Source organism: Typopeltis vanoorti, chromosome 11 (assembly GCF_054136105.1).
Source record: "Typopeltis vanoorti isolate ZY-2024b chromosome 11, IOZ_Tvanoo_1.0, whole genome shotgun sequence".
Classification (NCBI taxonomy): domain Eukaryota; kingdom Metazoa; phylum Arthropoda; class Arachnida; order Uropygi; family Thelyphonidae; genus Typopeltis; species Typopeltis vanoorti.
The window spans coordinates 123,730,397-123,756,596 of NC_143559.1; the positions used below are offsets into that span (position 1 = coordinate 123,730,397).

Consider the following 26,200-nt stretch of genomic DNA (forward strand, 5'->3'; position numbering starts at 1 on the left):
CTATTACCACTACTGCCGAGATGGTGATTAGTATGCAATTTCCTACTGCAGTCTTAAAGCCTCCTATAGCAAAGGAACAATTTTACCATCATTATTATCATCATCACATTCCTGATACGTATCCTCAGGATACACGTACAGGTTACGATGATAGTACTAGATGCAAAATCTCCATCACTACTAACTTCGTATTGACAATTTTCCTCAAAATAATCTGTTATCTGTCAAGACTCCAATATTATCAGATCATATATTTCTGTCATCTAAAGCATGTTTTACTGTATCTATCCAATTAGATCTTGGTATTCCTCTGGATCTTCTGCCTGCCATCCTGGCAAAGATCACTTGTTTTGTTAATCTTTTCCTTTCCCAATCTGGTGAAGTGGCCATACCACCTGAGATTAGCTGTGCTAACACATTCCTGAATGCCAACAATATCAAGTTCTTTTCTAATATCCTCATTTTTAATATGAGGCTACCATTGATACCATCTGTTGACTCTCCTAATCTTTTTCAGAACTGTTATATCTGTGATCTCCAAACTTTGATCAAGTGTTTTATTTCTAACATAGTCCTCAGATCCATAAGTTAAAATTGATTTAAACACTGTCTTGTATTTTATGTTGGAGGTTTAATGGATTTTTTACAACACTCAGAAAGAATTAAATTAGAATTTAATACTCCTATATTTCGTCCTAGTCACTAGGACATCTACGGGGATTACCGTAGGTGTCCTAGTGACTAGGACGAAGTGCCGGTGCTCGATGTAATGGTTAACGTCGAACGGGGGATCGGTCGCTTACCGTCGGAGGTAGCCAACAACATCAGACTCAACGTAGCCAACATCCTCGCTCACTCTTCGCCTCCAAAAAGTAACTTATCTTATGCCCAACGCATGGCTCTCCAGAAACTATGCAAAGAAAAAAGTATCGTCATCACCAGAGCGGATAAGGGTAATGCCACAGTTGTTCTTAACACCAGCGAATACAATCGTAAAATGAACACTATCCTCCGCGATCGCGCTACTTACATCCCGCTAGAACACGACCCCACAAAAACACAAGTTAAGAAATTAAAAATCTTACTTAAAAAAGTAACCTCCTGGGCCCCTGACATCACGAAAAAACTTAAACCTTTCCGCTCCCGTCCCCCCCAAATACACGGTTTACCAAAAATCCACAAACCCAATTCTCCACTCAGACCTATAGTAGATGCCACCAATGCACCTTGTTACAGACTGTCTAAACAGCTGGCCAACTCTCTGTCCCCCCTCACCGGAAATTCAGCTTCCTATATAAAAAACTCGCCCCACTTTAAAGCCCTCACAGAAAATTTAACCTTGAACAATACAGACATATTGGTAAGCTTTGATATCTCCTCTTTGTTTACCAATATTCCCTTAACTGACATTTTATCTCTCTTAGAAAACGTTTTCCCCTCTGACATCTTAGTTCTCTTTTCCTTTGCCATCAACTCTGGGTATTTCTCTTGGGATAACAAAATCTACAAGCAGATAGAAGGAACCGCCATGGGTTCCCCCCTCTCACCCCCCCCCCCTTGCCAATTTCTATATGGAAGATTTCGAAAAACGAGCCATAGACTCAGCCCCACTCAAACCTTCTATCTGGCTAAGATATGTAGATGATGTGTTCTCCATTTGGCCTCATGGCCCAGACACGTTAGACTCCTTCCTCGGTCATCTCAATAGCCTACATCCAAGAATCCAGTTTACTATGGAAAAGGAAAAGAACAATTGTTTACCCTTCCTAGACACCTTAGTCACGCGCCTGCCCAATGATACACTTGCCTTCACTGTATACAGAAAACCCACACACACAGGCAGATACATTCACAAACTCTCCCACCACCACCCCTCACAACAATATGGCATCATTAAAACCCTTACCAAGAGAGCCCACAATCTTTGTTCCAGTGGAACCGCCCTCACTACTGAGCTTAACCACATACACAGAACTTTCCTCTCCAATGGCTACAGTGAACACAGTATCAAAAAAATAATCAATTCCTCCCCCATTCCCCGTCCCTCTCGTCAACAAGAATTTAAAAATGCCATCACCATACCTTACATCCAAGGCACTTCGGAAAAAATAGCCAAGATACTAAAAAAGTATAACCTACACACAGCATATAAGCCCTACCGCAAACTTGCTACCCTTATCCGTTCTACGAAAGATCAGCTCCCCCCTCTCTCTCTGCCTGGAGTTTACAAAGTACCCTGTTCCTGTAAGCTTGCATAATTTGGACAGACAGGCAGATCAGCATCCATCCGTCTAGAGGAACACAAGTCGTACATCGTTAAACACAACTATGGCCATTCAGGCTTGCTGACCATGTTTTGGACACCACCCACAGAGTATCATGGAAGAAAACCACCATGCTCCACCCCAGCAAATTCAAGAAAGAGAGACTTTTCTTAGAAGCAGCAGCAGCTCTCAGAAACCAACCAAATCTTAACAAATACGGTTGCATTAAGCTTCCGAAGATTTGGGAAACACTCATCACCAGAGGTCCCACTTTACATTCCAGGCCACCTACTACCGCCCTTAGAGGGCGCTCCACCTAGACAGGACTTTAGTGTCACCCACGTGGTTGGGCTGCCGAATTGAAGCCTTTGGCTCTTCACATATCTAATAATTTATTAGAGCACCTCACGGCAATACTCGTAGAAGGGGTACAAGTTCTGTTCGCTACAACTTGATATTAACTAGGTCTGGCTACTCACTGATGAGACCTCAATAAAGGTCGAAACCGGTCTGGGTAGTGACCTTCTCTCATAATGTGAACAAAAATACAGTTCCTAGGAGCTAGTTCACATTATGGGCAAATATCAAGAATAGTGATCGGAGCTCGCTCCACTTCTACCACGAGTTGCCCCAGCTTGCACTACCCTTTGGGATCAGTGCTGCAGTATCCAGGTATTTGCTTACGCTTGGAATCGCCGAATTTTATATAGTTTCTACTATATTCGGCATGAAACTCTTTGAGTTTCTTATTCGGCTAAGAAACTATATGGGATGTAATATCCCTTAACTTAAACAAGTTATATGTCGCCGAATTGAAGCCTTTGGCTCTTCACATATCTAATTAGTATTGTAAGTTTTTGTGTGCATGTTGCATTAATTGTTTTTGTAATCCCCGTAGATGTCCTAGTGACTAGGACGAAATATAGGAGTATTAAATTCTAATTTAATTCTTTCTAAGTGTTGTAAAAAATCCATTAAACCTCCAACATAATGTCCTCACAGCACTTAAGCCTCTACACAAGACTGTCTTGTATACAGCTAGCTTCATGTTTTGACTAATTTCTCTATTATTCAATAAAACTTTCTTCAACTGACTTCCTATCAATACCAGATTTGCTAATTCTGTTGTCTACTATTATTACATAACACCTTCAGTGAGTCCAAAGATTCATCGAGGGAGGGCACCTATTCTACAACTCTTCGTCTCCATCAACCGCAACTACCTTCATCATCTACACCAACTACCCACTCTCCAGCCCAACTGGTTGGAGAGCAGGTATGCTAACCACTCGGCCAACCAGGCCTGCATATTTCCATATGCCGGCATGGTTAACAGGCAGGCTATTTCCATAATTAATTTGCCCTCTTCACTAAAAATTGTGCCAGGGCAGATGACATTTTACTTGTTCCATAGGTTCTCCTTCCAGGATGCAGCTAATGATTTATGTTTCTGATTATTTTCAGTCTTAGTCTTTTTACTGTTGACCTTCAATACCAAATTTATTACAAGTTATTCAATTTAGACAGGGAATCCTGCAGACTTGTACTGGATTTATTTAGAGGTATAGAATTATTTCCATAAATTAAAGAGCTGAGATTAACATCTTCAACTTTTATATCAGGTTTAATACTACTTTCCATCACAGTATGATTCAAACAGATGATGAACAACTGTGGAGATAAGGCACACCTTTGTTTCACACCTAGTTTAACATCAAGCGATCTTACAGCTGACTTACAACTCAAATAAAGATTGAAGTATTGCCTGATATAATATCTCATTGCCACCATATAACTGTAGCATTTTGAAAAGCATTCCTCTTGGCACCTTGTCATATAACATTTCCGGATCTACAAAACTTAAATACAGATCTTTATTATATTCCCATGATTTCTCAACTATTTGTCATAAAGTGAAAATCTGATCCTGACGGCCTCTATTTGGCCTGAATCCAGCTTGTTCTTCACCAAGTTTCCCATCCACAATCCTTCTCAACTGTTTCTCAAGTATACTTGCATAAATATTACCAGGGACACTCAGTAGGGAAATACCGCTGTAATTCTCACATTCAGTTTTATTTCCCTTTTTTATAAATGGGTGTTATGAGAGCTCTGCTCCAATCATCCAGGATTCAACCCTCTGACCAGGCCTTCTGAATTATGCACAGTGACTCTGTAAAACTTTTATGCCTCTATATTTGAGCATTTCTGGTTAAATATCATCAACTCCAGTTGCCTTACAACATTTCTTGTGCTTAATGTTTTTTCTACTTCAAGTTTGATATAACATTCCTGTTAGCATTTTCTGCCCATTCTGCTTCTTTCATTTGGCAATCTTTCAAAGTAGTTACTCTAGACATCTAGAATAGTTATCTTCAGTTTTCATTTCACCTTTATCAGCTCTGATGTGTTTTACAGAAATCTTTCTTCCATTTTTCACAAATTTCTCGGGCGATGTTATCATAAATTCATTGTTTTTGTTAGCACACTGATACAACATGGTGGTGAATCGCAAATCATTGCATAGGTCTGCATGGAAGATGAATAAAGTAAATGGCATGGATTTCTCAACAATCATATGAATATGGAGGGAATGTAGTATGTATGCATGAGAAGATGTTGCAGATATTCATGTAGAGAGGCTGAATAAGAAGAAAGAATGAGTATGGTTATGTAGAAAATGCTATATTCTGAAAGACCATGAGGCTCACTTAAATATGAGTAGGGAACATGGCATCGTAACTGACACTGCAGTTGAAGATCGTGCAAGTGTTCAGAGAATGTATACCAAGAAAAAAAAAGTTCGATTGATGATAAAGTGGGCGATAATAATGTTGAAAAAAAATAAGTGAAATTGATGATAATGTGGGCAATAATGACATTGAAAACAGAGTACAAGTGCGTTCGTCTTTTTCATATTGGGATAGTGTGCCCTGTTTTCCCTATGTAAGGTAGGTTGTAGGTACATTGGATTCTGTAAACCTCTGGATGGACCAGATATGGAAGAAGATCTTTAGAAGATTTACTTAGCTCTTCCAAAGATCCTCTTCCATACCTAGTCCTTCCAGTGGTTTACAAAATCCAATGTACCTGCAACCTACCTTACACAGAGGAACTAGGACACACTATCCCAATCAGAAAAGGTGGACACAAATGACATTAAATACCTCCACTATGGTAAAACAGGCCTATCAGGCCACACACTCCAAATATGCCACAAATCAAATGGAAAGGCAACAAGTTTGGTTTGAGAGAAAATTCAAAGAAGCTTGTGAAATGCTAAAACATTATCCAAACCTGAACAAAAATGACAGATTAATCATTCCAAGAATGTGGAGGACTCATAAACCAGAATAAGCCGAGAAGAAAATCTCAAGGGTTTTAGAAATGTTCTTATGTTCATCTAAATGGAACTAAATCAGACAGGTGGCTAATCTACCTGTCTGTCCAAAGTATGCCAATTTGCAGGTGGAAATTTTAATTTATTTGTATTTAATTTTATTTTTTTTTATCTTTTTACCCACAAGAGGTCAAGCTAGGTTAAAAGATGAACAAATATTTAATTCATTTTACTTTTATACAGTGTAGTGCCATGTAGCTTGTATCTTATACACACATATTTTTCCTGATGATGACCTCAATACAGAGGTCAAAACATCAAATGTTACTTTCCTAACATTTCAATCTGCTGCCTGTTGGTTGGAGAGAAGATATGTCAACCACTCAGGTGACACAGTTAATTTACTTATTATTAGTATTATTATTATTCAGGCCTCCATGGAGTCAAGAGACTCGTCATGGGAGGTCCTTCTTAGGAAACACAAAGTCTATCATACCACTCCTTGAACTCATTAACTGCTCTTGCTCTCGCCACTCTATCAGGCAATGCATTCCACGGTTCAGCCATCCTCCATACAAAGAAACCACTCCTAGCTTAAAAGATTAACCTAGGAGTGGTTAATCTTTTAAAGATTAACCACTCTCTTGCTCATAGCATCCTTCTGCAACTTCCAGGGATGGACCATTGTCATCCCTCCTTCCTGCTGTTTCACTAAGCAAAAGAACTCCCCAGTGTCCACTGTAACTTCCTCTCAACAGTTTAAAAGTCTTGATCACATCAACTCTCCTCCTTCTATCCACCAAACTCTGAAGTCCACATTCCGTAAGCCGATCCTTATAACTAACACTGTACAGTCCTGAAACCATCTTTGTTATCTGCCTCTGTACCCATTCCAGTTAATTTCTCTCCTTCAAATCCTGAGGACCAAATTTGAGAACAACAGTCTAACTGTGGTCTGATCAGGATTTTATAGAACAGAATGATAACTCTTTTATCTCCGCAGGTCAACTTCCTTCTCAGTATTGCAGCAATCATCTGGGTTACCTTCACCACCTTTGCAATATGCTCCCTAAATTTCAGTTTTCTATTAATCATCACCCCCCCCAGATCTCGTCCCCCCTACTTCCTCCAGTAAAGCTCCTTCAATCGAGTATGCAGCCTCCCATCAATGTATAACAAACTTCAAGACTTTACATTTCACTGAATTAAACCGATACCCCCATTCATTCGCTCACATTTCGAGTTTATTCAAATCCTCTTGCAGAGCTGTCACATCTGCACTATTACTGATAACCCTTCCCAGCTTAACATCATCTGCACACAACTGTTTATACCCTTGTAATCCATTGACGATGTCATTGATATAAAGGTTGAACAATACAGGTTCCAGTACTTAGACCGGTGGGACCACCACTTGTAACTCTCTCTCTCCTTCCTTGATATTGCCCCACCATACACAACTATCTGACACCTATCAGACAGCCAATCCTGAATCCAGTTGACGATCCCGAAATCTAACACCATTTGCTGCAACTGAAATATCAGCTTATCATGTGGCACCCTATCAAATGCCTTTGGAAAATCCAAAAACAGACTGTATAACTCATCAACTGCTCTTGTCACTTTATTATAAAATGCAATCATTTCACTAAAGCAAGAGTGCCCAAAAACAATCATCATCATCAAATTCCTGCCATGTACCCTCAAGTGGTGTACAGGATATGATAGTACTACATGAAAAATTAACATCATTACTAACTTCCTATCTACAATTTTCCTCCAAATCAGTCTGTTACTTGTCAAGACTCCAACATTAACAGATCTTACATTTCTATCGTCTAAGGCACATTGTACCGTATCAATCCACTTATATCTTGGGTCGTTTTCCTTCCAACCTGGCAGAGAACACATGCTTTGCTAATCTTTCCTCGCTCATTCTGTTTAAGTGACCATACCACCTGCGATTAGCTCTGCTAACACATTCCTGGATGATGACAATATCAAGTTCTTTCCAAATATCCTCATTTTTAATATGATATTGCCATTGATGCCATTTGTTCACACCTCTAATCTTTCTCAGGACTCTCTCATATCTATGGTCTCTAGTCTTTGGTCAAGTGTTTTACTTCTCACCCAGCTGTGAGATCTATAAGTCTAAAATTGATTTGAACACTGTCTTGTATACAGCTAATCTTGTATTTTGGCTAATTTCTCTCTTATTCTATATATATTTATTCAGGTGACTTCCTACCATACCAGCTTTGTTGATTCTGTTGCCTATTTCCATATTTAATTTACCATCTTCACGAAAAATCGTGCCTAAGTAGCTGAAATGTTTTACTTGTTCCACAAGTTCTCTGTTCACAATGCAGTTGACATTTCCAACGATTCTGCCTATTTTCATTGTCTTTGTCTTTTTATTGCTGACCTTCATACCATATCTATTACAACAGTTATTCAATTTAGTCAGGGAATCTTGCAGAATTGTAGCAGATTTATTTAGAAGTATAACATCATCCACATAAAGCAAAGAGCTAAATCACTTTCCTTCATAATGTGATCCATATAGATAATAAACAACAGAGGGGATAATGTACATCCTCATCTCACACCAGATTTAACATTAAACCATCTTCCTGTACTTCTTTCATTTCTAACTGCTGACTTACAACTGAAATACAGACTAAGTATTGCTTGATATAATGCCCCACTGACACTATATAACCATAGCACATTGAATAGCTTCTCTCTTGGCACCTTATCATATGCCTTTTCCAGATCGACAAAAGTTAAATATAGATATTTGTTATATTCCCATGCTTTCTCAACTATCTGTCGTAAAGTGAAAATCTGATCCTGACAGCCTCTAATTGGCCTGAATGCTGTTTGTTCTTCACCAAGCTATTCTTCCACAATCGTTCTCATCTGTTTCTCAAGTATACTTGCACATATCTTACCAGGAACACTCGGTAATGAAATGCCTCTGTAATTTTCACATTCAGTTTGATTTCCATTTTTATATATGGGTACTATGAGAGAGCTCTACTACAATCATCAGGAATCCGTCCCTCTACCAGGCTTTCTGAACTATGCAGTGCAGCCACTGTAATACTTTTATACCAACATACTTTTTAACAAGGTGACGGCTGAACTGGATAAGGGAAATGGATTTACAGTGATACTGCTGGACCTGGCAAAGGCGTTTAACAGGATACCACATGGAATACTAATCCGTAAACTACAACATATGGGAATGGATATAGGGTTGGTTGATGGAGAGATATCAAAGAGTAGTTTATTCAGGAGTAGAGTCCAAAAGACGGCCTGTGACTAGTGGTGTGCCGTAGGGTTCTGTTCTTGGACCACTGCTGTTTAATCTGTTCATTAACGATATAGCGAAGGATCTAAGTTGAACAATTCATTTGATCGCTGATGATGCAAAGTTGGGTAGGGCAATAGTGAATGCAGAAGATGTCAAAGTCTTGCAGGATGACTTAGATAGATTGGAGTTCTGGGCTAAGGAGAATGGATGTCAATTTAATGTGACAAAATGTAAGGTTATGCATTTTGGGGTGAAAAGATTAGCAGCAGTATACCACATTGGTGGAACTGTACTCCAAGAGATTGATGAGGCCAGGGACTTGGGAGTGTTGGTGGATAAGGAGATGATGTTTAGGGGGCACACTGCAAAAGTAGCTAAATCAGCTCATCAACTCACTTGGTTGTTGAAAAATACCTTGACGAGCGGAGACAAGCAAGCTATTGTACCTCTGTACCGAGCCTTGATAAGACTTCATCTTGATTACTGTGCCCAGATTTGGTCACCTCGGTTCCTTCTTCATGGGGAGGAGGTGGAGAGGATCCAGAGGCGAGTGACTAAGATGATATGAGAACAGGTAGAATATTTGTGGGTTGCAGAAACTAGTTGCTAGGCGGAGGAGGGGAGATATGATTGAGACATTCAAATTGCTAAAGGGATTCTATAGGATTAATTCAGAGGATATTTTCGAGATCAGGACTGGTGGTGGGAGAACTAGGGGACACCTATGGAAGCTGGGCAAGAGTGTGGTTAGCAGGGGTGTTAGAGCTGGGTTCTTTACTTTTAGAGTGGTAAATGAGTGGAATAAGCTGCCAGAGTCTGTTGTGGGTGATATGACGGTGAACGAGTTCAAGGCAAGGTATGATAGACTCTGTGAGAATGTAACTGCATAGTTGTGTGGACATGATGTTTAGGGCCTCCCTCGATGAGTCTAAGGACTCATGGAGTCGCCCGAAATAATAATAATAATAATAATAATACTTCAGCATTTCTGGTCGAATATCATCTACTCCTGCTGCCTTTCCACATTTCAAGTCTTTGATGGCTTTTTCTACTTCAAGTATGGATATGTATTCCTGATTGCATGCCTGGTCAGTGTTTTTTACCATTGTGCTATCACTGCGTGTTTCATTTAGCAATTTTTCATAGTAATTATACCATACTTCAAGGATATCTTTTCCCCCCCCGTTTCCATGTCACGTTTATCATCTCTAACTCCTTTCACAGCACTCTTTCCTCCATTTCTAAGCATCTTAATCAAATAAATATCAAGAAGGTTGTAAGATATGAATATCTTACAAACTTCTTGATATTTATTTTCTATGTTCTTGCCCAAGTCCTCCCATGACTTTTGTTTAGCTAGTTTTACACAGTGTTTAGCTTTCTTACATTTGTTTCTGTATTCTCTAAGAGCACAAGCTGACTTATTTGCCAGGAACTTTTGATATGCTTTCTTCTTTTCCTTCACTGCCTCTTTACTTCCTGTGTCCACCACAAAGTTCTGATTTTTTTTTTATCCTTGCAGACAACCTCACCACATGCCTCTCTGGCAGAATCAATCAGTGTTTTCTTCAAGGGTTGCCACTGAATCTCCAAGGTTTGGTTCCTGTTCTCGAACTCATTCATTTTTTCTTCAATAATCTTTGTGTATTTTAGTCCTGATCCAGTTCAGATCTGAGAGCTCTGAACTTTTATTCGTGTTAAAACTTTCTTACATGTTATTCTTTTCAATATGAAATTCAATTTTATTCTGCTCAAGACTAAATAGTGATCACTTCCAATTTCAAATCCTCTGTACACTCTGGTGTCCTGCACCAGGAAGAAAACATCACTATCAACAATAACACAGTCAATGAGACTTTTCTTATTCCTAGCCTTTATTGCTCTTCTCTCCATGTGAATTTGTGCATATTTTTATGTTGGAACATGGTTAGTAATAACCAGTCCATGTCCTGAGCAGAAATCCAACAGGTATTTGCCATTATTATTAGCTTTGCTCTTTTCTCCAAATTTTCCCAAAATATTTTTGTATGTCTCACAATCATTTCCTACTCTGCAATTTATTGAAAAAAGGAAAACCAACTTTTCCTTTTTCAATGTGTCAGTTCCTTTCTCTAAAGCCTCAAAAAATTCCTCCACTTCTACCTTAGTAGAACCTTTCTGTGGGACCAGAGGCACAAATAAGTCTCATTGTCCAATTTCCCATTCTCATATTTGCCTACATCACTCTACTTGAGACTGCCTGCCCTTTAAGAAGATTAGCCTCGAATTTTGTGTTGAATACTATGGCTACAACTTCTTGTCCTTGATTGTCATTTCCTGAATATAATATTTTGTATTTATTGCTCAGAAAGATCTCACCAGTTTTTGTCTTTTTTGTTTCAGTCACCCCTATTATGTCGATCTGGTACTTATCTAATTCCTCAGCTAGCTCCATTTCTTTGCCATTCAGGCTTCTTAAGTTGATAGTACTGATCTTTAACCCTGGTGATGTTGAGTCAGGTGTGCTTTCAGATTTGATCCAGTAGCTGACTTTTCGCTGTTTGCCCTGGTTTCCTGGTGAAAACAACGGGGGCCTTGTTTAACCAGGTGACACCCCAGCAGGCATGAAAACAAATCAGCCCCAAAACAAATCTATGTTTATTCTCACAGATAACATTACCCTCATCTGCCCAACACTGTATATAGCCCCCCACTCCTTATAGTTAGTTATTTTTGAATTTATAGTAATGAATTATATGTTACCGTTATTCATTCATAAATTATTCATTAGTAATGAATTAAAGGAATGCGGAGAATGAATCAGGGCTTCTGATCTAATGTTCAATCCTCATTTTCTCATGGTGCACCCTGTTAGATATCTACCTGGATACTGAACAAATGAGGATGGGCTGGCAATTTGGGATTTAGCTGACCAAACTGTATTCTTATTGGCTTAAACCAAAATTTAAAAAATGATGGTACAACAATAAAGAATTTCATGCGGGTTAGGTGTCGCTCAGTTAAACAAGGCACCCGTTGTTTTCGCTAGGGAACCAGGGCAAGCAGTGAAAAGTCAGCTACTGGAACAACCCACCCATCACAAGAGTTCAAGATCAGTACCATCAACATAAGAAGCCTGAATAGCAAAGAAATGGAGCTACCTGAGGAATTGGATAAGAACCAGATCGACAACATAGGGGTCACTGACGTAAAAAATGCAAAAACTGATGAGATCTTTCTGAGCAATAAATACAAAATGTTATATTCAGGAAATGACAATTAAGGAAAAGAAGTTGTAGCCATAGTAATCAACACTAAATACGAGGATAATATTCTTGAATGGGAGGCAGTCTCAAGTAGAGTGATGTGGGCAAATATGAGAATGGGGAACTGGACAATAAGACTTATTTGTGCCTATGGTCCCACAGAAGGTTCTACTAAGGTAGAAGTGGAGGAATTTCTTGAAGCTTTACAGAAAACAACTGACACAATGAAAAAGGAAAAAACTGGTCCTTGTTGGAGATCTAAATAAGAGAGTAGGAAATAATTGTCAGACATACAAAAATATTTTGGGAAAATTTGAAGAAAAGCGCAAAGCTAATAATAATGGCTAATATCTGTTGGATTTCTGTTCATTACATAGACTGGTTATTACTAACTCCATGTTCCACCATAAAAATGTGCACAAATTCACATAGAGAGAAGAGTCAAGTTCTCTTGCCTCTTCTCACCAAACAAAGTCTCATTGACTATGTAACTGTTGTTGGTGATATTTTCTCCTTGGTGCTGACACTAGAATGTACAGAGGTTTTGAAATTGTAAGTGATCACTATTTAGTCTTGAGCAGGATAAAATTGAATTTCATACTGAAAAGAAGAACATGTAAGAAAGTTTTAAAGCAAATAAAAGTTGAGCAGCTCTTAAATGTGAACTGCAGACTAAAATACACAAAAATGATTGAAGAAAAAATGAAAGAGTTTGAGAACAGGAACCAAACCTTGGAGATTTAGTGCAAGCCCTGAAGAAAACACTGATTGATTCAGACAGAAAGGCATGTGGTGAGGTTGTCTGCAAGGATAGAAAAATCAGAACTCCATGGTGTACACAGGAAGTTAAAGAAAAGAAGAAAGCATATGCCAGCCTGGCTGGCCAAGTGGTTAGAATATCCGCTCTCCAGCTAAAGGGCTGCGGGTTCGAATCCCGACATGGGTATGGATGCTTGTGATTGTCTGTGGAAATAGTAGTTGCGGTGGTCGGCTATAGGTGGCATTGGTGTGGTTGCAGAGTTGGTGGACAGAGTGGTGGAGACAGCTGTAGAGCAGGTGCCCTCCCTCGATGAGTATTTGGACTCGCTGGAGGTGTCAAATAAAAATAATAACGATATCCAAAGTTCCTGGGCAAATAAGTCAGCTTGTGCTCTTAGAGAATACAGAAGCAAATGTAAGAAAGCTGAACACTGTGTAAAACTGACTAAACAAAAGTCATGGAAGGACTTTGGCAAGAACATAGAAAATAAATATCAAGAAGTGGCAAGATATTCTGTAGGTTGTTGAATAAGCTCAGAAATGGAAGAAAGAGTGCTGTAAAAGGAATTAGAGATGATAAAGGTGACATAAGAACAGGAAAAAAAGATAAACTTGAAGTATAGAGTAATTACTTCAAAAAATTGCTAAATGGAACAAGCAGTAATGACAGCACAGTGGTAAAAAACACTGACCAGGCATGTAGTCAGGAATACATATCTTTACTTGCAGTAGAAAAAGCCATCAAAAGCCTGAAATGTGGAAAGACAGCAGGAGTAGATGATATTCGACCAGAAATGCTCAAGTATGGAGTAATAAAAGTGTTACAGTGGCTGCACTGCATAGTGTTAAATCTTGAATGAAAGGTTTAAATTGTCATAAAACATTTCATTCAGGATTTAACTAGGATTCAAATAAATTCTCCTAAGGAAGTACTTGTATATAGATATAAAGGAAATTGTAAATAACGTATTTGTCCGTTGTTTTGTGAATTCCTCTGTTTTGCTATATTGTTGACTGTCCTATGTATAACTGAAAGGAATTGGATTTTTGTCAGAATTATATTAGAACAGGAAAGGTTAGATCTAAGTTCACATTGAAATAATCGGCTTAAAGACATAACCCTGAGGCAGTTGCGAGGTCCGAGGTACATGTGAGATATCCACGTGGAGAACATATCGAGGAGAAGGTAGTGCCAAGTGCAAGGGACTTAGGTTCTGAGCGGAATCAGTGACGTAGGGAGAGAGCAGAAACGTGGAGGTATAAGAAGTTTAGCGGAGCGGGGCTCGAGGCTCTTTTTTTTCTTCATCTCCTTTTGGCTTTCGGGTTCTGGTAGAAGTGGCACGAGTGGTTGGGAAGGATGATGGTCAGCATCGGCTAAGCGACCAGGCAGCAGTCTAGTCTAGGCATATCTATGGTACAGCTAGACAATCAGCAAGAACCGAAGCTTAATGCCAAATCACGAGGACCTGTCCAGGTAGAGCAGTCTCGCCCACTTCAGCAAGACGATGATTCGTGAATGTAGTCACTAGAGGGTGATATCCGAACACAACAGGCTGTAGAATGAGGTAACAAGCCACATGCACACAAAGGACTGATCGGGAGGAGATACCAACACGAACCAGATGGTCGGTAATGTAAAATCTTTCTAGTTCCATTATATTCTGAACTAAGCTGAAGTGTAGAAAAGTGCTGATATATTATGTGATAGACTTGATAATTAGTAACAGGACTCTTGTACTTAACTTATTGATAAATTACTGTAAATCTAAAAGTGCACAGTAGTAGAGTTTGACATTGAATTGTTGAGGTATGCCATTGTCTGTTACCCTTACATGAATGAGATAATCGCTTGCTTAATTGTGTTGTAAGAGCAGAAGTAGGGCAACTGAATTCTGATATTGTCTCATAATGTGATGTATTGATTATAGTTCTATTTTGTATAGTTAATCATTGTTACGTGCAAGTGCAATTCAGTTTAGTTAAGTGAACTTTTGATATATGTATATCAAGCTAAAGAATGAATAAACATTCATGTTTTCTTTACCTTATAAAGTTGCCTGATCTCTAAAATCAATGCACCACTCACTAAAATCAGAACCTGTACGAATTTAAATGCAGGGGATTGGATACGACTGCATGTAGAATAAGTTTGTTAAGGATTTGTAATTGGGATTCCTGTTTGCCAGATTCTAGAAACATAAAGTAATCTGTGTGTTAACTCCATAACAAGGAGTTAACACACAGTATAGGAAATATAGTATAGTGTATATAACAACACTCTTGTATAGGAAATAAGATGGCGCAGCATTATCAAATAAATTTTTCTTAATTCTGAAAGGGAGTTAATTCCGGATTTTGCATTCAAAGAAGCTTGACTCCAGCCCGAGACAGACTCTTTGTCTGCTGAGTTTTGCACTCATAACCAACCGAAGGAGCGACCACCGGAAGGTGGTCGCTCCTTCGGTTAGATTATAGTGGCAGAGGGGTCAAGGATAGATAAATTACTGTGTTTGTGGGTACTTCTAACTATTTTCGAAAAGAGTTGGATAAGGGAGAGGATTTCTAGAATACCATGAAACATTAAATGTATGAAAACAAACAATAGTTCAGAAGGCCTAGACAGAGGGACGAATTCCAGATGATTCTAGTAGCGCTCTTATAGTACCCATATATAAAAAGGGAAATAAAACTGAATGTGAGAATTACAGAGGTATTTCTCTACTGAGTGTTCTTGGTAAGATATATGCAAGTATACTTGAGAAATGGTTGAGAAGGATTGTGGAAGAGAAGCTTGGTGAAGAACAAGCTGGATTCAGGCCAAATAGAGGCTGTCAGGATCAGATTTTCGCTTTATGACAGATAGTTGCAAAATCATGGGAATATAGCAAAAATCTCTATTTAAGTTTTGTAGATCTGGAAAAGGCATATGACAAGGTGCCAAGAAAGAAGCTATTTGAAACATTAGTTATATGGTGTCAATGGGGCATTATATCAAGCAATATTTAGTCTGTATTTGAGTTGTAAGTCAGCAGTTGGAAATAAAGGAAGTACAGGAAGGTGGTTTAATGTTAAATCTGGTGCCAGACAAGGATGTACATTATCCCCTCTGTTATTCATTATCTATATGGATCACATTATGAAGGAAAGTGGTAATTAACCTGATAACAAAATTGGAGACATTAATCTCAGCTCTTTGCTTTATGCGGATGATGTTATACTTCTAAATAAATCCGCTACAAGTCTGCAAGATTCTCTGACTAAAGTGAATAACTGTTGTAATAGATATGGTATGAAGGTCAGCATTAAAAAGACAAAGACAATGAAAATAGGCAGAAACATCTGAAAAAATGTTTGACTTGTTCTATATGTTATCTATATGTTCTATATGTTATATTTCAGAAACATCTGAAAAAATGTTTGACTTGTTCTATATGTTATCCACTCATAATGCAGTTGAAAATATCAACTGCATTGTGAATGAAGAACATATAGAACAAGTCAAACATTTCAGCTACTTAGGCACGATTTTTTAGTGAAGATGGTAAATTAAATAAAGAAATAGGCAACAGAATCAACAAAGCTGGTATGGTAGGAAGTCACCTGAATAAATATATATAGAATAAGAGAGAAATTAGCCAAAATACAAGATTAGCTGTATACAAGACAGTATTCAAGCCAATTTTAACTTATTGATCTGAGAGCTGCGTCAGAAGTAAAACGCTTGACCAAAGACTAGAGGCCACAGATATGAGAGTCCTGAGAAAGATTATTGACCTGAACAGATGGCATCAATGGCAATATCATATTAAAAACGACGATGTTAGGGAAAGAACTTGACACTGTCAGCATCCAGGAATGCGTTAGAAGAGCTAATCTCAGGTGGTATCGTCACTTAAAAAATGAGAGGAAAGATTAGCAAAAAGTGTTCTCTGCCAAGTTGGTAGGAAAAAGACCCATAGGAAGACCAAGATATAGGTGGATTGATACAGTAAAAAGTGCCTTAGAAGAGAGAAATATAAGATCTAATAATGATAAAGAGCCAAGAGGCTATTTTTCCGGCAGCATAAATCAAGTTAAGGGGATGATAAATCCCTCATTATTTTAAAGCCGGATACGAAATTCGGAGATCGAAATCTAAGAGTTTCATGCCGAAGAACTATCGACGAGTCCAAGCGTAAGTCAACACCTGGGTGGTACAACACTAGGGCAACTCGGAGCAAAGGTGGAGCAAGCTCCATAAACTATCCTTAATATTTTCTCATAATGTAAAACACAGCTCAGAGGAGATGTATTACTGTTTTACATTATGAGGAGAGGTCACTACCCAGACAGGTTTCACCTTTATTGAGGTCTCATCAGTGAGTAAGTAGACCTACTCACTGATGTACCCATATATATATATGGGTACACCGGTCTGGCAATTCGTTAGTAGGGGTATATGTAAGTTCGGTTCACTTAAACCTTGGTATTATCTAGATCTACCTACTCACTGATGAGACCTCAATAAAGGTTGAAACCAGTCTGGGTAGTGACCTCTCCTCATAATGTAAAACAGTAATACATCTCCTTGGAGCTGCATTTTACATTATGAGAAAATATTAAGGATAGTAAGGGAGCTTGCTCCACCTTTGCTCCTAGTCGCCTAGTGTCGTACCACTCAGGTGTTGACTTACACTTGGACTCGCTGATAGTTCTTCGGCATGAAACTCTTAGATTTCGATCTCAGAGTTTCATATCGGGCTTTAAAATAATGAGGGCTTTTTTATTATCCCCTTAACTTAATTAAGATCTGATAATGTTAGAGGCTTGACAGGTAACCGACTGATTTGGAGGAAAATTGTAGATAGGGAGTTAGTAATGATGTAATTTTTCATATAGTGCTATCATATCCTGTACATCCCTTGAGGGTATATATCAGGAATTTAATGATGATGATGATAGTAATGAATTAAATTTACTGAAATTAATAACCATCTGCTCTTAAAGTGCAAGTTAAGAATACCCACCAACACACAATTAAGCCACCAATGATTTCATAAGCTCTGCACTTTGAATCAAAGGTTAATGCTAATTTATTGTTTTTTTTAAAGATATTTTTTATATATTTAATAAATAATTTTAATTAAAAACCAACTTTACTTGCATATAGTTGCATATTTTATGTTGTACTATAAAAATTAAGTACAACATGCAGGGAAATGTCTATTTTGTGCGCTGTTGAGATTGCATATTAAGAGTTTGGAAAGAATGATAGGAAATCAGTGCTTTGTTGGTTTCAATATACAGTGGATTTTGTGGAACGAATTACCATTGCCAGGGAACCCCTCACTGTATGGCATATATTTCAAGATATATGCCATACAGTGAGGGGTCTGGTTGTCTGTTTTGTGTGATTCTTGCATGTGCTTTTCAATTTTTCAATTAAGCTTCCTATCCTTCCTATACATGCATACTAACCTTAACATACCCGGGTACCTCAGAAACGGTAGTAAAAACAATTTAAATCCCAATTTCAAGTCTCACACAAAACTGGAAAACCTCCACTGTGCTAAGAATTCTTTTTATCTATTAGCTCATGCAAGAATGTATAAAGACATCAATATGCATGCTATTTTAATTTTTCTCAAAATGTATATATTAAAAAATGGCTGGTGTAATTATGCTAAAGCCTGGTCTGACAACCCTTTTTGCTGAACATTTTACACACGATGAAATTGAGTAAAATTACTATTATTATTGTACGGAGTCCAAAGACTTATCTTGGGAGACCCAATTTATCCATACAAAATATTATCCTGTACAGAAGCAAATATAAATAAGACATTCTTTTTACAATCAGTATTTATTATTATTGTCAAATTTCAAATGAACATCAGATCTTAGTGATTATAGCTGTATTAAGCAACAAAAACTCTCCTAGAGATGATTACTGAGACATTGGTTTTATCTTAGATAATAATATACCCTCTCTTTTTTATTTTTGCAATTAATTAAACTATAAAAAAAATTAAAGCAAACACCTCAATTTAAATAGAAAATAAGGCAACTTTAAGATTAGAAGAATAACTACAAAATTTTTTTTATGTTCACAGATAACTAAAAGTGTAACTCAAATATTTTTACACTCACCTGACAATAGCAAGCATCATCCCCTCTATGGTAGTAACACTGAGATGTTCTGCTGTATGATCTACTTTATTCTCCAATACACTCTTTAAGATGAAGATAATGTGCTCAATAAATTGTGTATTCTGTTCCATCACAACTACCTAAAAAGTTTACAATATTCTAAAATTTTAAATTTTGTTTCAAAACTATCAAAGCAATATTTAAAATAAGTTTATGAATTTTGGCCAAATCAGTTTTTTCTAATTTATCAAAATCTTTTTTGACTGCTAACTTATCTCTAGAAAAGACTACCTCCATACTACATGTATTGAAAGGATACATGTATTCTTTGGATACATGTAGTGTAGTGTATTTTCCTATTTGCTAGTGTCTACAGTCTACAAATTTTCCATCTGTCTTCATAATCAGTATTCCACAATCCCAATATCATTTTTTAACACTCTCTCCACTATATGAGAATCACAACAGAAACCAGGAGACCAGACCTGAGCACAATGTCCTAGCATATTATTCTGGAACCTTTACTTAGTGAATTAACAAACAACACACACGCACATTTATGACTGTTGGAAAAAAAGAAAAAAAATCATGCTGTGATATACTGATCACTAAATTCTTTTGATAACCAGCACATTATTCCTAATTGTATTAATACCTCCTTTCCTAGTTGCAAAACGAAATTTAATAATAATAAGAAACTAATTTCTACGTAAAAGTAAATGCAGTCTTACTCTGGTAACAAGCAATAACCATTCCGATATTTTTCAAGCAGCGAAATTACACATTTATTGGTAGAGGCTTGGGTAGTAGTCAACATTCTAAACATATCCCAATATGCATATTCCAGTTCCAATAATTCAATGACTCTCCTCTCATTTTTCTGTTACTTCTCCCCATTTATTATTATTATTATACAGTCATCTTCATGGAGTTAGAAGACTCATCACTGGAGATCCAATATTTGCACAATACCTATCATATCTCTCCTTAAACTCATTCACTGATGACATCCATTCAACACCCTCCAAGCAAAAAATCTAGTCCTAACACCTTGCGAATTATACTCTTACACAATTTCCACTAGTGACCCCTTGTTCCCTTCCTGCCTTGTACCGAAAAAGTCTTCAGTATTAATCCTGTAAAACCACTTTAATAACTTATATGTTTCTATCGTGTCTCCTCTTTTCTGCCTATCAGCTAGTTTTTGAAGACTAAAGACTGTCAACCTATTTTCATAGAGTACATAGATAACCTGCTACAATCTTTCTCTGCTACTTCTTCATCCCCGTAGAATCACGGTGTCCACAAATGACAAGGATGGAATTCAAATCCATGTGGAGAAACCACAATGGATTAGCAGTCCATTGCTTTAACCACTCAGTCACCTTGTCAACTGTAGAAGAAAATTATTACAGTTCTATGCAAAGCAATTGCATAACTTCAATATTTTAAGGAACTGGAAATGGAGAGTGGATCTGCTCTTTCATCACTATTTTTCAGAGGTAGTAAGTGTGATTATGATAAATGTAAATCAGTAATTTCACATAAATGTATAGTAGTTTTATTATTATTGAGAGACCTACAAGGAGTCAGGGACTCATCGAGGGAGGCCACAAAAGCTACACGCACCAGCTATCATACTTATTCTTGAATTCATTCATACTGCTTGCACTCACAACATCCAATGGCAATCCATTCCAATCACGCACCACCTCCGATGAAAGAAAAATCTAGCCCTCACCCCTTTCTCAGGGGCATTTATTCTCAGCTTCCAAGGATGCCCTTGATCCTTTCCCCACTCTCCATAAAATGAAAAATTCCATCTACTGAAATTCTGTATAGCCCTTTCAGAAGTTTGTAAGTTTCAATCATATCACCACCCCCTCTTTCTCCTGTTTGCTAGTGTCTGCAGTCTACAAATTCTCAATCTGTCTTCATAATCAGTATTCCACAATCTTGATATCATTTTTAACTCTCCTTTGCACTCTCCCCACTATATATCAGAATCACAATAGAAACCAGGAGACCAGACCACAATAATGTAAGTGAGGTCTTATCAATGCCTTATAAAGACGTAAATGGCATCCTTATCTCTACATGTGAATGTTCATTTCAGCATTGCAATTATCTTTTGAGTTGCATTTGCAATCTTTACTACATGGCCCCTGAACTTCACTAACATTACTAACACTCCAAGAAAATTTTTATAGAAACGCTATCTAATAAACACTGTGCTTTCATTATGAAAAATAATTATTTATTTATTAAATCAGATTATAATTAGATTAAATAATTTATAATTATATAATATAATTTATAAAATATAATATATAATTTATATAATATATAATTATAAATTATAAAATTTATAATTAGATGATTCAGTAATTATTCCTTATCCAGCACACTTATAGGTTTTTAATACTTCGACCATTAAAATGCTTTTAAAAAAAAAGGGAATAAAACATCGATATCAAACTCTGATCAAATAATTATGCAAGAATAATTTATGTTTCTTAAATTACTTTTATTATTATTAATAAAGAGAGGTTGCTTAATTAGTAACACAGCTTTGATGCAGTGGAAGGAAGCAAATCTGCCATCAGCAAACAGTGTTTAAATCAGATTAAAGATTATAAGTAGACTAGTCAGTATTTAATTCTTATCCAGCGCACTTGTAGTTTTGTAATATTTCAGCATTTAAAATGTTTTTTTTTTTTTAAAAAAAAAGGGGGGGGATAACACATTAAATAATTACACAAGAATAATTTCTTTTTCTTAAATGAACTATTATTATTATTAATAAAGAGGTTGCTTAATTGGTTTTGCTAGCCAACAATCAGATAAGTTTAATCATTAGTTCAGCAAAAATGAAAGAGTTACGACAATCAGGAATAATATAATGCTCACTGGAAACATGTTTCTGATAAACTTTTAGCCAAAATAAAATATATCCACTATAAACAATGGAAGTGCAAATACATCAATTAAGTGTTAAAATTTTTCTATTTTTCTATGATACTTAATTTTATTATTAACTCTTGACTAGGAGACTTAAGCCCATCTATGGTGACAAAAGCATAACATCACAAATTACACAATTCCACACGTTTTTCTCTTACATTATTATTATATGATACCTTCAGGGAGTCCAAAGACTCATCAAGGGAGGGAACCTACTCTACAACTCTGTCTCCACCACTCAATCCACCACCTCCTTTCTTCTTAGAAAGAGAGAGAGAGAGAGAGAGAGAGACTAGATAATAAAGTTAAGAATTTTTAATGGCTATCCCACCAGGCTACAATCCATAAGCTAGGCATTCCTCTAAGACATGTAGTTTACTGCATTAACTGGTCCAATTATAAACTGTCTAAGAAGCTATCCAACTTGTTCTCTGCCTTCATATATAATTCCTCTGTTAAGAACACTATAGATTTTGAAAATTTTAGATTAGTAAACGATGACTTGCCCATTTTGACATAACGATCGATTTAGCTAATCATTATAAAATTTATAATTAGATGATTCAGTAATTATTCCTTATCCAGCACGCTTATAGGTTTTTAATATGCAGGGTTATTAAGGGATAACTATCTGCGACAGCATGTAATGGAAAATACCAGGGGTTAGAGAGTGCTTGACCTAGTAATTACATCTGAGGATTTGGCTGTAACAAATATGACCACATTGCCACCAAATGGTGAGAGTAATCATAGGGTCTTGACTTGGGTGGTGGCAAAAGGTGTGGAATTTACAATTAAGACAGGGTACATGTAGAATTATCCGGCTGGAAAGTATGATAAGCTTAGGAGTTTGATTGGTTCAGTGCCATGGCATGTACAACTGCAAGGACTAGAAGTTGATAGTGCATGGGAGGCAGTTAAGAAGTGTTTGCATGAAGCAATGGCTGACTGTATACCTAGAGTCCGAATAATAAATCAAGTAGGGGTTAAATGGATGAATAACACCATTAAGCTTGAGCTGCAAAAAAAGAAACAACTATGGAGGGAATTTAAGGAGAAAGGTGACTGGCAGGCACATGAACGGTATAAAGCGCAGGCCAGAAGGGTAACGAGTGTGGTAAGAAAAGCAAAAAAGGATTACGAAAGAACATTGGCCATGCAGGCTAAAGAGAATCCTAAACAGTTTTTTCGATATGTTGCAAATAAAAGGAAAAATGTATATGGCAAAATGATTTTAAAGAATTCCGATGGTAGGGAGGTAACTGAATCAGCTGATATAGTTGAGTTACTGAGTGAGCACTTTGCAAGAATATATCATCCAGGTGGTGACATTGCAGAAACGAATGAACCAGTAGATTATATGGGAATTGTGGTGAATGAAGTGGAGGTGAGTAATCTATTGCATAACCTCAATGTCAATACATCTGTGGGATTGGATGGCATACCAGCTCGTGTCATACAAGAAGCGGCAAAAGAATTGTGAGTACGCTTGACCATTTTGTTTAATTTGAGTCTCGGATCTGGGTTAGTCTCGAAGGGGTGGAAAGAGGGGAAAATAGTTCCACTGCATAAAGGTGGTTCCAAGACTGCTGTTGTAAATTACCGACCGATTAGCATATCAGGAATCATTGTCAAGGACTTAGAGAAATTAGTCAAGCAGAGAATATAGGATTGGATAGATGAAAATGGGATATTGTATGGGGGACAACATGGTTTTGTGAAGAGTAGATCATGCCTCAGTAAACTGCTCACGTTTTATAACACAGTGACGGCTGAACTGGATAAGGGTAATGGGGTTACAGTGATTCTACTGGACCTTACCAAGGCCTTTGACAGGATACCACATGGAACCCTAATCAGTAAACTGGAGCAGATAGGGATGGATATAGGGTTGGTGAGATGGATAGGAGGGTGGTTGATGGAGAGATACCAGAGAGTGGTTTATTCAGGAGTGGAGTCTAAAAGACAGCTTGTGACTAGTGGTGTGCCACAGGGCTCTGTTCTTGGACCACTGCTTTGCAATTTGTTCATCAATGATATAGGTAAGGATCTGAGAGGAAGTGTTCACTTGTTTGCTGATGATGCAAAGTTGGGTAGAGCAATTGTGAGTGCATGGGATGTCAAAATTTTACAGGATGATTTGGATAGTTTGGAGGACTGAGCTAGGAAAAATGGATGTCAATTTAATTTGGCAAAGTGTAAGGTTATGCACTTTGGGGTGAAAAGAACAGCAACAGTATATCACATTGGTGGAACCGTACTCCAGGAGATTGATGAGGCCAGGGATTTGGGAGTGTTGGTGGATAGAGAGTTGAAGTTTAGGGGGGCACATTGCAAGAGTGGCTAAATCAGCTCATCAAATCACTTGGTTACTGAAAAATACGTTAACAAGCAGAGACAAACAAGTTGTTGTTCCTCTGTATCGAGTCTTGATAAGACCCCACTGGACTACTGTGCCCAGTTATGGGCACCAGGGTTTTTTCGTGATCGGGAGGAAGTGGAGAGGATCCAGAGATGAGTGACCAAGATGGTGGCAGGTCTGTGGAATGAACCTTATGAGAATAGGTTGAAGATTTGTGGGTTACAGAAATTGGTCTATAGGCAGAAGAGGGGTGATATGATTTAGACATTCAAATTACTGAAGGGTTTCTATAAGATTAATCCAGAAGATATTTTTGAAAATAGGACTGGTGGTGGGAGGACTAGGGGCCATGCATGGAAGCTGGGCAAGAATGTGGTTGATACGGGTGTTAGAGCTAGGTTTTTTACTTGGAGAGTGGTGAATGAGTGGAATAATCTGCCAGAGTCTGGTGTGGGTGCTACAACCGTGAATGAGTTCAAGGCAAGGTATGATAGATACTGTGTGAATGTCGAATAGTTGTTCTTGACATGATGTTAGGGCATCCCTCAATGAGTCTGTCAACTCCTTGGAGTTGCCCGGAATAATAATAATAATTATGTCAGTGGAAGTCTAATTCTCTTTACCAAAATGTGATCAGTGTAAACTACTCATTTATTTAAGCCAGATTTGTGCTCTGCAAACATCAACTATTTGTTGATGTCATTCATTCATTCTGACCATTTCACTCGATAAGTTTTATCAGCAAAGAATAACTATTATGGGAATTTCTTTACCTAATGCTTGCTAATTATTTTAAGCATTCTGAGTGATTTCTTCTGAACATACTTCTTGAGTTTACAGTTTGGTATAGTTTATATAATATATCATTCCCACATAAGAGACTGCAGAACAGCAAACTAATGTAATGTGTGAACATGAGTTAAGAGAGAGAGGAAATGTGAATTATTTTTCTAGCACATGTATTAAATATGTAAAGATGCAACAAAAAATTGCATCCCCCCCTCCATTTTCAAAAGGCTACATAGTTAAAAAGATGAAGATAGCAAAATGGGAACAATTTTGTTTTATCTCATCTTCTTTATACCCTCTTTTACCTTGCGATGTCGAGGGTCCATTGATCATCGGACCTCAATCCGTTTACAGGATAAGGTGGGCAGCCCTATGCCCCGGTATATCCTATGGCCTGTAGTGTTAAGTTCTCAAAGCCAGTTTGCCTGCTTTGCGGGATGAAAAACCCCAGAATAAACTGAGGAAAAAACCCTGCTGTCCACGCCCAAGACTGGCTAACTTGGCTATGGCTGAGGAAGATCCTTCAGCTCCTCACGTCACCGACGGGAATCGAACCTAGGACACTCCTTCCCCAGGCATATGGTTGCGAAGCGCACAGCCACTAGGCTAACCGCGCGGACATTTTGTTTTTATAATCACCTAAAATTTCAGATTTTGAATTGCCTCCCCAACAAACTTTTAGAGTATAAAAATCTGCTCTTTTTAATTTTTTATGAACACTGAGGCATTTTTTTTTTCATAGAAGAAACATTTTGATCAAGGAAATATTCAACATACATACGTTCCACTTCATGTGTATAGAAAAAGCACAAACACTCAGACCTGTGAAGAAAGAGCCTACAATGAAGAATACAAAATGGTTGAGGAAAACCGAAAACTTACCATTCTGAATACCTCAAATTGATGGCCATCGTTTTAGGGGTATTGCTTTTCTGAAAATGCAAATAAAGTCTAAAAGTGCATGCCTCAACAATGAAAATGGCAGTAAAAAAAATCAAAAATTCCATACTCTGGAAATAAACTATA

General features: G+C 37.5%; 1 protein-coding gene across 1 annotated transcript in view; it reads right to left on the bottom strand.

The window, feature by feature from the left end:
• The window catches only part of Nf1 (neurofibromin 1), a 1,119,557-nt gene that overhangs the window by 651,270 nt on the left and 442,087 nt on the right, over positions 1-26,200 (bottom strand). The window contains exon 24 of the mRNA XM_090400295.1: positions 19,060-19,199. Within this exon, the coding sequence (XP_090256421.1) occupies positions 19,060-19,199 (140 nt within the window). The remainder of the gene's footprint in view (positions 1-19,059; positions 19,200-26,200) is intronic.